Source organism: Barbus barbus (genome assembly GCF_936440315.1).
Source record: "Barbus barbus genome assembly, chromosome: 33".
NCBI lineage: Eukaryota > Metazoa > Chordata > Actinopteri > Cypriniformes > Cyprinidae > Barbus > Barbus barbus.
In genome coordinates this window covers 12,322,723-12,334,978 of record NC_136761.1, presented here as the reverse complement: position 1 = coordinate 12,334,978, position 12,256 = coordinate 12,322,723, and the positions used below count along the sequence as shown (strand labels likewise).

Genomic DNA, 12,256 nt, shown 5'->3' with positions numbered 1-12,256 from the left:
ATAGCTAAATCTTGCACAATCGCTGTAAAGACTCACTTTAATGTGGCTTGTTTATTTCATCACGTATTTGTGATGATAGTGTGCCATATTTAAAGCTCCACACTTTGGTGGAAAACCAAAAGTGGAAACAACTGGTTTTATGTAAGGATGTCTACAATTTCATTTGCATTCATTCATTTCAATAGCATTTGGTAAACTGACGCAGGACCCCTCGGATTTAAAATCTGCCATCTTTGCTCACTGAGTTTTTTGAGCGAATCACTTGAGCCGTAAATGTCATTTGACTAATGCCATGATAAAGAAGTCAAAGGTGGGAATACCCAAGCTAAAATTTCCCACATTCAACCTCAGCTTGTTCATGAACACAAAATACATGCAATCAATAATATAATATACTGTAATATATTCAGTATATGCTTAAAATAAATAAATAAATAACCGTCCAAAGCTTGACCCCTTGGTTCTATGCTTCATCTACTACTAGAAACATGCTAACGTTAGAGGTGCACTTTGTCACAGCAGGTGTTTTGATGTCTGAACTTTGATATAGTCCAAATTATTGTGTTAAAAATGAAGAACAAACAGGAAAGTAAGGGGAATAGGATCTTGACATGATGCAGGCTAGATTTAAAGACACACAATGACTCTTTATACTCACAGGCCACATGCCACAGTTCTGGCGTCAGAGACCAGTTTTAATCTTTATATTCACATCAGGATGGGAAGTCATCACATGAAACTTTCTCACATGAAACATTGCTCACAGGAAACTTGGTTTCTCTTTAGATAAGGGCAATGAAGGTGATCACTTTAATAATAGCATCAGTTTAGTTTTTCTTGCCCTCTGTTGGACTAAATCTGACCACAGTGCCCAAAGAAATAATCTAACAATGATTTAAAGTATCAGGCTGAGAAAATGCAGCCTCAGGAACTGAGCCTGTTTTCATTCTCACACAGTGCAGATCAATAACAACATGTAAATATACAGTATTAATTTAATAGCCAATAATCTTTTTAAAAGCGAGTAGGGTCATATTTTCCTGTTTAACAGTAAAAAGCAACAGAGGGTAAAAGTAAATCAGACTTTTATGGTCGACGAGCTCTGCTATTCGACAGTGTTGTAAACATGATGTAGGGCACCCTGATCGGCACATTAAATTCACACATACACAAGTGCTCACAAGGATGTTTCTTGGACCAGATAGAAAGGCATCCTCTATACAAATGGACTCAGGCTGTTGAATGAACTCAGGCTGAGTTGCATAACCAGACAATATAACATCTGCCTTTATGATTGAACAAAACTGTCGCAAAAGCATAGAAGAAGGCTTAAGAAGAAGAACAGCATGGATTCATAACGTATGGGCCATTCATTTGCTCAGATATTGGGACTTATGAAATAATACAGTACTTATACTTATTATTAAGTATTCATCTTAAATAGTGTTCCTTTGCTCTCTGAAAGAATATATGTTATATTCAACATCCAACAATGTGAAATCTTCTATCTCGTATGCAACGATAATCATTATCTCAATCACTCAAATTATCTTGATATATCCGAATCTACTAGCGGCCAAATGTATCCAAATGTAAAAATGTTTATGTTGTTTGTCAGCTGCATTATTTTCTATATCCAAATGTATACCTGCAAGTCTGAGACTATATTGAACAACTGGGAATTTTCTGTTTAAACATGGAGGTTGGAGCTGAAAATAAATAAAATAAAAATTAAAGTTACTGCATAAAATGAATGTGTGTGTGTGTGCGTGTGTGTGTATATATATATATATATATATATATATATAGGCCTATATATATAAATGTGTGTGTGTGTGTGTGTGTGTGTGTGTGACCCTGGACCACAAAACTAGTCTTAAGTTGCTGAGGTATATTTGTAGCAACAGCCAACAATACATTGTATGGGTCAAAATGATAGATTTTTCTTTTATGCCTAAAATCATTAGGATATTAAGTAAAGATCATGTTCCATGAAGATATTTTGTAAATTTCCTACCTTAAATATATCAAAACGTAATTTTTGGTTAGTAGTATGCATTACTAAGGACTTAATTCGGACAACTTTAAAGGCACTTTTCTCAGTACCCTTATGACTGGTTTTGTGGTCCAGGGGTCACACCCGCGCACACACACACACACACACACATTATATGTATACTAATATATATATATATAATTATTAGTATTAGATATATTATTTTCAGTGAATAACACTGAAAAATTAATAATAATTCCCACTCATTCTTGATAAAATAGGCTACTACCCCACAGAGTTGTAAAAATAAGCCTTGCTTATGATAAACATCCCTAGCACTTCCAGACTGAAAGTTGTGATTACGCAGCACCCCTTCAGCACGCTGTGACCCAGCAGATTCAATGTCCAGCTGTCTGCGCGGATCGACTCTTACCTTCCGTGTGACAGCTCGAGGAGAGCAGGGTGCTCGGAGGTCGGAAGAGGTAAGGCAGGTACCGGGAGAAACATTTCATCTTTCTGTCGTCTGTTTTCCTTTGGGAGGGTCCTTTCCCACCATCCGCGCTGCGATGACAGCAGATCCGGACCGGAGGAGGGATGCTGCTGCTGCTCGCTGGATGCGTGCGGAGTTACAGCAGCATCCTAAACACTTCTCACGCGTGTCACGAAGACGTGCTGTGGATCTTCGCAGTTCATCGTGTTTTCCTCCCAGAAGGACGGAGGGCTGAGCTGTGTTCCCGAGCTTCGGTTGGGAGGGGCGGTGATGAGGGCACTTACACTGTTGTTACATGGACATTTACCCTCTGACCAGGAATGTACTGCGCACAGCCGACTGATCACTGAGCTTTATTTAGCAGGACATGAAATCATCCTCATGTTTATGAGAGAGACTGTAAACTTTTTGCTGTTCAATTTAAAGCTGTCCAATAGCGCCGTCTAATGGTTCTCATGTATTCCGCCACTAATATATAATTTCTATTAATATTCAATATGTTGATCATGTTTATTTATTTTTTTTGACAGGAATGAAAGGAGTCTGTAAGGATGGTAGAATCCATAAAACATTTTTTAAAGGTGTGAGTTAAGAAAATGATTTGATCTAGGGCCTATAGTGCGCGCCATATGTTGAATGTTCTGAACGTTTTCTCGCAACATTAGAATGTAGGCCCTATATCAAATAGGCTATATAGGCTACAAGCGTTTTGGCCTAACATTTACATAACTTTTAAAAAATGTTAGTGACAGCTATGAGAATGTTCCCTGTTAACTGGGATGTCGTCTTATCTGACTAAGGTTTTATAGCCTAGCATGTAAACATAAAACACCACCAGACTAAAACTAATGGGCCTAATATGCTAATAGCAAAAAGATGAACTAAAAAGTCAAAAAATGTAACAAAAATACCTGAATGTACTGACAACAACATAAGAATAAAAATAGAAATGTAAAAATATAATCAGTTGTGACTTGTCATGTTTTGGGAACAACTGGGAACATAATTTTTCTACTTCATCCAGTCTCAGAAAAAAAGTAGGCTACAAAAGTTTTCACTGGGGCAGTACCTTTTCAAAAGATAACATTTTGTACCCCTAAAGGGTGCATATTTGTACCTTAAAAGTATACATATTATTGTCTAAAGTTTACATAGTAGTACCCTTTGAAAAGTACTGCCCCAGTGACAGCTTTTATACCTTTTTTCTGAGAGTGTACTTATAATGTAAAAGGCTTTTACCTTATTTCACTGTAAAAATACATGTATTGTCTTGTTAAATATAATATATTCAAATATATTCAATCTGAGTGGCCAGTGCCCACAATTTCAGTAGATCATATGTTTTAGCATTACATTTTGTTTTAAATTATATATTGCCATTGTTTTGCTTTGCAGTGTAGGTGCAATGTTATGAGTTAACTGCATCATATTTGTTTCTATTTTGTTTAATAAGCACAGAGGTCGCACTTACACGCAGGGACCATCTGCTTAATCAAACTCAATCTAAAAGTATGAGCATGCTATTCTCTTTAACACCTTAAACAGAAACGTATGTCGTAATTCTGATACTGAACAAACACTTAGCTAATTGTTTATTTATTTAGACAAATGGCACACGAACCCCCCAGTGCAAATGTGAAGACTCACACTGTAAAAAATGATTCTGAGTTTTAGTCAGGTGGACAAGTGAAATCGTGTCCTGTCAACTTGCAGTGCCTCACTACACAATAAGATGAGTTATAACAACCTCAACTTGAAGAGAAATGGAAAACTTAAAATAACAAGTTCATCTAACAACAAAACATAGGTTCTATCAATTTTCTGTGTGATGCGCATGTGCCAGAAACTCCACGTCATGATGACGTATTATTTTAACGAAGTAACTTGAGACGCGCCATCCGCCATTTTCTGCACGAGAAGTTGCTGAACATGCAAGAAAAGAAGGAGCCCGCGTTTGAACGATTACAGATGGACTTTATGCACTGCAGATAATGAAATGAGTAAGTATACCCTGATTTGTGCTTTTCTTAATGTTAATTTAGGCTTGTTTCGTTAGCGCTCACCGTCCGCGTTTTGATTTCAGGCAATCACATTTTGGGAACTAAGTTAACGTTACAACTTGATTAATAAGCAGCAGTAACACGCATTGCCAGGCAAATTCATGGTTATTCACTTTCAGACGTCCCTGGCAGTCCCTCATACTCGAAATAAACCAATATTTGGGAGTACATGTTATGCCATTAACTCAAAAAGTTCACTGTATTGAGACACACTGTGTTGAGAGAACTGATGAAAGCGAACTGCTGATACTTATTATTATTTAACTTATGTTATGATTACAAATTACTTTGTGTTTGAGTGTATTTTCATACGCCAAGACGGTAAGTTAGACATCATTGCGTGAGGAAGTAACTTAAAAGAACTGGTGAACCAATTTTTTTTAACCGGTTCGGCGGAAAAGAACCGGACTTCCCATCACTAACTACATTGTGGCTCAAGTTAATGTTGATAAATGGATAAAACAGTGTGATGTTATAGATAAGTGACTTTTTAGCGTGTTGTTAATCGGATCGCATCATTAGTTTATCATAGAAACACCGAATGACCAGTAATATCTGAACCACCGCCGCCAGTCCATATTTGTGTTCAATATGAGAAATATGCGATTTTATTTATACATGGTTACAACAACTGGAGTTTGACTATTTTGTTTTTTATTTGCAGGATCAGTACAGTGCTAGCAGAGTGGAAGCACAATTCCATATCGATGAGGTGGTGTTGCAAGACTTTTCCTCGCCCAACCAGCATACCCTAATCACACACTACAAGCTGAAACACTGCCATCAGGCAAGTCACTGTCCACTCCCATGCATCTATAAAGACTGTGTATGCACATTTAGGAGTGAACTGTCTCTGAAGAAGCATTTAACTCATGACCATAGTCAGTGTGTTCAAGCCTCCTCAAAATTGCTTAAAGCAACATCAGATGTGAACTGTGACCTGTGTAATTTTTCTGAGGCTTGCAGCGTTTCACAGTATTTTGCACATCTTATAACACACATTAAAAAGAAAGAGCCAGTGAGGTGCCCCTTTCAAGACTGTAGTTTCCAGACCAGTGTTTACAGCACTTTCCGAGCTCATAAAAGTAAGAATCATCGCCACAGCACTTTTAAAGATTTTCGAACAGACTTGTATCAAACTTGCATTCCTGTTGATTCAAACCCTGAAAGTTCAGACTCTGAAACCCGTTCAATCAGCCCAGATTGCTCAACAGTAGATAGTGACATAGATGTTCAAGACCTACAGGATTTGATTAAACAAAAAGTAGCATCACTGTTACTTCACATGCAAACAATTCTGCATGTCTCAAAGGCTACCACACAGGACATTGTAAATGAGTTCACTCCCAAGAATAATTGAAATCGTATTGGTTAATCACAATTGTGTATTAACCAATGAAGTGACTGCTGGAAAGGAAAAGGTTTTAACATCCTGCATGATGTTTTAATTTAGTACTGTTGAAGACTGTCACTTAGGCATCTTTGTTAAATTTGTAAATGTATTTGTTTTTACAGATCATCAAAGAATTCACCAGGCTTGTCAAAGGACCTGAACAAGTCCTTTTTTGAAGGCCTGCATGGTCATCTCTCAAAGCTGATACAGTTATTCAGGTCAAAGCGTTATGAGGACATTCCAGAAATGACTTCAGTACTGGAGAGCCTTGATAAGGATGTGAGTAAATTTATTTTAAAGCAGTCTTTCTCTCCCCAAAATGACAATTCTGTGATCAGTTACTCACTGTTTGTCCAGACCCGTATGACCTTTTCCTTCTATGGATCATAAATCTATAATGATAGTGACATTTTTTCATACAATGACTTTAAAGTATGCGTTTAAATAGTGACCTGTACCATTTGTTTGTCATATTCCAAGACTTCTAAAATCATACAATCTTTTTGTAGAATGAAAACAAACATTTAAGTCTTTGTTTACAATAATGTTTGATTGTATTAGCTCCTACATAAATATTAAACCTCACTGGTTCTTGCAAGTCTTTTGATCAAATGTCATGACACAAGAACTAAAAAGGTTTGATGTTGCATTATGTCATAGTAACATGCAATATTACTCACCCCTGATTTAAGTGGCATGAGTGTGTTCCATCCACTACTAAATCATATTTTGGTGCTGAACAAAAAAGTAACAAACAACTGTTGGTGCACCACATCACTGGGGATTTATTTACAACAACATTATACGAGTGTAAATGTGCAAATTTGAAACGGATGTTTTTGTTTTATATTTTTCATAAAATATTTATGAATATTTTTCATAAAAAGAATCAAAGGGAGAATGGATAAACGAATGAAAAACAAAGGGTTGAAGGAATAAAGTTGGTACTTTAACCATCCTATATTTTACAGACAACAAACCAAAGGATGAGGACAGCAGCATTGCTGGGCCTGCCGTGGTACATGCGAGAGACTCCTTCAAAATTCATGAAGATATGCGAGGTAAGCTGAAACATGTAATGCAACACAAGGGGAAATTGAACTTTACATCTCTTAATTTACAGGGGTCTGGGGACTATATTTGTGTAATTGCTTTTAAGTAATAGTACCTTGTATTGTTTACATTCCATAAAGCCAAGTGACTGTGAAGAGGATGTGATCAAGGGTGTGGTGATTGGAATCCTAGTGGTTGTGGAAAATGTGATGGACCCTCTCCCAGCATTCTACAACGACGTTGCCCTGATGATTGAGGAAGAAGTGGTAATGCGTCACCTGAGTGATATACCTAATGCTTTTCTGAACCTGATGGGCCTGGTGTACGCATTAAACCTTGACTACCCAAAGGAATTAAAATTCACTTTTGAAGTGATACAGCACCTGTTTATTGGAGTTGGATCAGATTCTTGCAGCGCAAGAGTTCACTCTTTGAAGAGCAAGTTGCTGCGATAAGACAGAAAACAAATAATCATTTTTTCCCTTCTTGCTACGGTTTAATTGTTGAACTGGTTTAAAGTTTAAGAGCATTGTTGTTTTATATCTCATTGTTTTAAGTGGAACATTGGTATTCTTAATTGTATTATTTTTTTGTTTGTTTTAAATAACTGTTTTGTTGTTACCTTGCACTGCTTCCTATTTGTTTTTCATGTTTCTACGATTGGGAAATGAAGACAGTTTTTGAACAGTTTAATGTGAAGTGTTTTAACAGCTTATTGTGAATTCTTCATGTACACTTGTTCCTGCAATGACAATATCTAAAAATCATAAGGAGAGTTATCTGTACTATTTTGGGACTAAGATGGGTGTGTGCATACTAGTGAATTTTGCACGTTTGTGTAAATTGTGAATTCTTTGAATTAATTCTTTGCGTCTGTGTTTTTGGATGCAATGTATCCGTTTAAAAAATAAATGCAGAGTGTTTCAATTTTGCAGTTGTTGATTTCATAAAAAATCTGGTTCCAGAGATATATCCAGAACTTCTCGTCAAAGCAATTTAAGTCCAGTAAACTCAAATAGTTAAGTTATGATGTTGAGGAAAAATTAATATTTTATGTCAATTAGACTTGGTTCATGGTTGTGAAAACATGAGAAATTCTGTTCAACCAATATGTTTTTTAGTTGACTTAACTAAAAAACATACATGCTCATTAATTGATTCGGTACGCTGGCTCAATTTAATGCAAGTTATTTCAACAACTGCATATAAGTTGAGTGAACTTAACACATAGTGTTTGTTAAACTTAACTGAGTCAAAGCAACAAAATGACTTGACTAAGTCAAGTTGTGTCAACAAATCATTTTTTACAGTGCATGTATGATATTTGGTGACGGAAATCACACACTGAGTAGTCAGCGAGAATGGCCAGTGCCTCTGAGAACAGGTGCCATCTGTGCTGGTCCCCTGGGTATCAGCATATCAAAATATCAAAGAGTTCACTCTCACCAACCATCCCTCTCTCTCGCTCTCCTCCTACTCTCTGACACACGCAGCCTGACTCACTGTTGGGAACTCACGCTGGTGTCTTTTTTTAAGAAAGCACTAAAACCTCAATTAATATGTATGAGCCACAAGAGCTTCTAAATATAGATTGACAGTCCTGGATATACTGAATCTGAAAAGCTGAAATAGTGGTCGCCTACAGATTTGTGTTGGTAGTACATATAGCTATAAAGGACATGCCATGTAGTCCAGTTGCAATATGCAATTCTGTGCAGTGTTTCAATGAATAGGTAAATGGATGATCCTGCTTGCCGCTCAATAAACTGTATATTAGTCTTGCCTAATTCACATACATTCTTCAAATTATGAGTGTAGCTGATTGCATGATTAGACCTAATTTCTGAGTTTTATATTTTGGCTCGAAATTATATTTCATACTCAGAATGGCAATGCAGGCTATTTCTGCTTCACTAATATTGTCCACGCTCTTGACAAAAATACAATTATGGGAACACAACAGGTTTTTTGTCAGAAGACAGGGGAAAATCTCTGTTTTAATGTTTTAATAATTTGCTTTGTCTTTATTAATAACAATATAAAAGCTATTTATATATATTTAGGATATTTTTAATATAATATCACTTCAGAATAGCATATTTAATTTTTTTCATACTTTTTCTTTTTCTTTTTCTTTTTGAAAATACAGGCCTATGGATGCCAATATTTTGAAAGGGTCATAAAATTAGAGTCCTTTACGTTAAAAAGTCTGAAAATCCCTTATTTAAAATATCACATATAGGTTAACTGAGAGTAGGCTACATTATGAGTTTGTAACATTAAAAGTATCCCATTGAAAGTAATCACTGTCCAGATGTCTGTCGGTTCCTACCTTCTGCTGCCGTCCCCACCGATGGACCCTTCACCTGCACCAAGCACCAGATTCGCTCACCTGCACCGCGTCCTTCTCGTAATCAAACAACAGTAATAGTCAGACTTAAAAAGTCATGTTTTCAGCTGAAGATTATCTGTCATCTCATCAGCCAAACACATACCGGGCATGATGCGTCCTTCTCCTGTATTTTTCTCAATTACTGATCCTCGCTGATCAGTAATGATTGAGTCCTGCTGATGGCGCACATGAGACCAGAAGCAAAATGTCTTGTTTTAATTTGAACGTAGTCTGTCGTCCTGATAGAGTGTGTGATAGATAGCCTATTGTTTGTATAACATCCCAAGTAGCAAGGTATCACTTTGAGTCGTTTTTAAGACATGAAGAACATATTTTAATTATATTTATAATATTTTAAACATAAACACAAGATGCATATAATGTCAGGAACTTGCAATCATCTGAATCATGAAATCATTGTATACATGTTTTTAAAAACGGCAAAGTGGGCATTGTGTGTCACTCATGTGTAAACGTTGACTTCAGTTAAGAGCTGGCACGATACAATATTTAATAGGCTATATAGCCTGGAATTTCATAAAACACCGAGAAAAAAATCCAGTAAATGTATTTATTTATGTTTTGTATATTTTATTTACTGTAAAGACACGATGATTTTTACATTACAATCCTGAAGATAACTAGGCTATATATTTTGGTAAAATATGAGAAAAATAGTAAATATAATATTTATTAAAAATACTTTAAAGTTGAGTCATCGGGTTGTGTGTTAACCCAGGTACCACCCCCACATAAAAAAACAAACAACAAAAAAACATAATGAATTATATTTTGGTCAGTAGGTATAGGGCGATCTCAAACAGTCAACCCTGATAGTACCACGAATGTGTACCAAACCACAGGATATTATTGAAAATTGGCTATTTGTAGACATATCTGCATTAAATTCTCTTTCTTTCTTAAAAATACTTTACAATTTCATAACGTAGCCTATAGCAACTAAAAATGATCTGCCCGAACTGTCAACTTTGATACTTTTTAAAGGCACAGCTTTAACCCCATTATAACTAGCCTGCTATTATACATGCAAGTTATTAATACTTAACGTCATTAAATGTTCAAAATCTTAAATAAAATCACCTTTTCAAAATAGAAAAGGCGCCTGCACAGTCACGGTTGTGTTTTATTGAGCTCACCCTACAGAAAATTTTAATATTCTCAATTAGGATCCGGGTTTATTTGCAGTAAAACAGGATGAAATGTGTTGGTCCCACGCAGCTACCCCACGATGCACGTGCACCCCACGGCGATGCTCTCCACCAGAGATCTGTAACGAGGAACGCATTTCTTCTGCTTCGTCGGTTTCCTGGTTGGCCGATGGCACAGCAGTCTGCGCACGGGGATCTTGGCGTAGATGAGGGCGCTGGTCATGGTGCGATCCTCCTGCATGGTGAAAGGATTGATGCAGCCCACACACGAGCACACGGCCTCCGGGATATCCACGGGTTTACGGGTCTCATCGTGGTTGATTCTGTCCAAAGACATTCAATAAATGGCATGGGTGAAGACAGGCCTATGTATACTCTACTCATCAAAAGTTTGGTCTTGGTAAGATTTGTTTTTTCTTATTTGCTCACCAAAGTTGCATTTATTTGATCAAAGTAAAAACTACTATTGTGAAATATTGTTGCAATAAAAAATAAAAAACTTTGTTCCTGTGATAGCAAAGTTGGGGCATTAGTAGAAATTATTTAATAGGCTACTTTTATTTAGTAAGGATGCATAAAAAAATCATTATTAATGTTAAAAAATAAATAAATGCTGTTCTTTAAACTTCTATTACTCAAAGAATCCTGAAACATGCCTGACACTGGAGACTTTTTTTAAAATATATAAATTAAACAGGGCTTTTGGGGTCTCTCAATCTTTAATCAGAACATGGAGGTTAAATAATATAATAATATTCATAATGTTTGAATTTCAAAGTTGAAACTAACAGTGAACTCCCTAATAAACTTACCTGTAGGACCAGGGAGAAAGGCTGCGACTGTTTGACATCCAAAGTTTGCGATCCACCACACATTCGCTTATGGATAAGTTGGGATTGTTTCGGACCTGAGACACCATGTCCTCGATACTCTTGTCAAAGTCAATTTCAACAGCACCAGGCATCACTCCTGATTCTGGACCTGTCATCATCGGATCCGGGGAGATTCTGATAGATGAGGCATTCCGGCGAGGTTGAGACTCCAGTTTCCGTCTCCGAGACTTTCCTTCTCTATTGTTGTACTTTGTGTCAGTGGGCATAAACAGGTTCCCCACCATCAGGACCATGAACACCTGCAATATGAAGTATTAAGTAGAGGTTTTAATTTATATTCTCATAGTGCTTTTTCGAGTCAACAAATATTTCAATTTTCTGAGACTCACCTTCTTCCATATATTTTTCCACATTGTTTTCAGTCAGACTGCAATAAGTTGTCACATTTGTCTCCTCGCTGTGTATGTATTGAATGGAAGGCGCGTGGGATTACTCATACTGAAGTGTCACGCCTCACACTGACACAGTAGCCTACAGGGACACACCTGAACCAAACAGTTCAAGGTGGGGCCACATCAAGATATATAGCTATATACAAAAATAATCCTATTCTTTTACCCTCTCCCACACATTAGATAGACAGACAGACAGACAGTTAAATAGATAGATAGATAGATAGATAGATAGATAGATAGATAGATAGACAGACAGACAGACAGACAGACAGACAGACAGACAGACAGACAGACAAACAGACAGATAGATAGACAGACAGACGGACAAATAGATAGATAGATAGATAGATAGATAGATAGATAGATAGATAGATAGATAGATAGATAGATAGATAGATAGATAGATAGATAGATA

General features: G+C 36.6%; 3 protein-coding genes across 3 annotated transcripts in view; 1 reads left to right on the top strand and 2 right to left on the bottom strand.

The window, feature by feature from the left end:
* Window positions 1-2,834, bottom strand: part of LOC306853613 (serine/threonine-protein phosphatase 2A 55 kDa regulatory subunit B beta isoform-like) — a 50,054-nt gene extending 47,220 nt beyond the window's left edge. Inside the window, exon 1 of the mRNA XM_079391148.1 lies at window positions 2,430-2,834. Within this exon, the coding sequence (XP_079247274.1) occupies window positions 2,430-2,508 (79 nt within the window). The 5' untranslated portion in view covers window positions 2,509-2,834. The remainder of the gene's footprint in view (window positions 1-2,429) is intronic.
* Window positions 2,835-4,372: 1,538 nt separating this feature from the next.
* LOC306853734 (uncharacterized protein) lies at window positions 4,373-7,917 on the top strand. The gene is made up of 5 exons (XM_079391366.1): window positions 4,373-4,486; window positions 5,211-5,333; window positions 6,062-6,218; window positions 6,911-7,000; window positions 7,133-7,917. The coding sequence occupies exons 3-5, from the start codon at window positions 6,186-6,188 to the stop codon at window positions 7,445-7,447; spliced, it is 438 nt and encodes a 145-aa protein (XP_079247492.1). The 5' UTR covers window positions 4,373-4,486; window positions 5,211-5,333; window positions 6,062-6,185; the 3' UTR covers window positions 7,448-7,917.
* A 1,782-nt stretch (window positions 7,918-9,699) lies between these two features.
* LOC306852999 (interleukin-17B-like) lies at window positions 9,700-11,906 on the bottom strand. The gene is made up of 3 exons (XM_079390141.1): window positions 11,776-11,906; window positions 11,366-11,685; window positions 9,700-10,876 (listed from the first exon to the last, which is right to left on the bottom strand). Exons 1-3 carry the CDS (start codon window positions 11,797-11,799, stop codon window positions 10,624-10,626), a joined length of 597 nt encoding a protein of 198 aa, XP_079246267.1. The 5' UTR covers window positions 11,800-11,906; the 3' UTR covers window positions 9,700-10,623.
* Window positions 11,907-12,256: the final 350 nt, after the last annotated feature.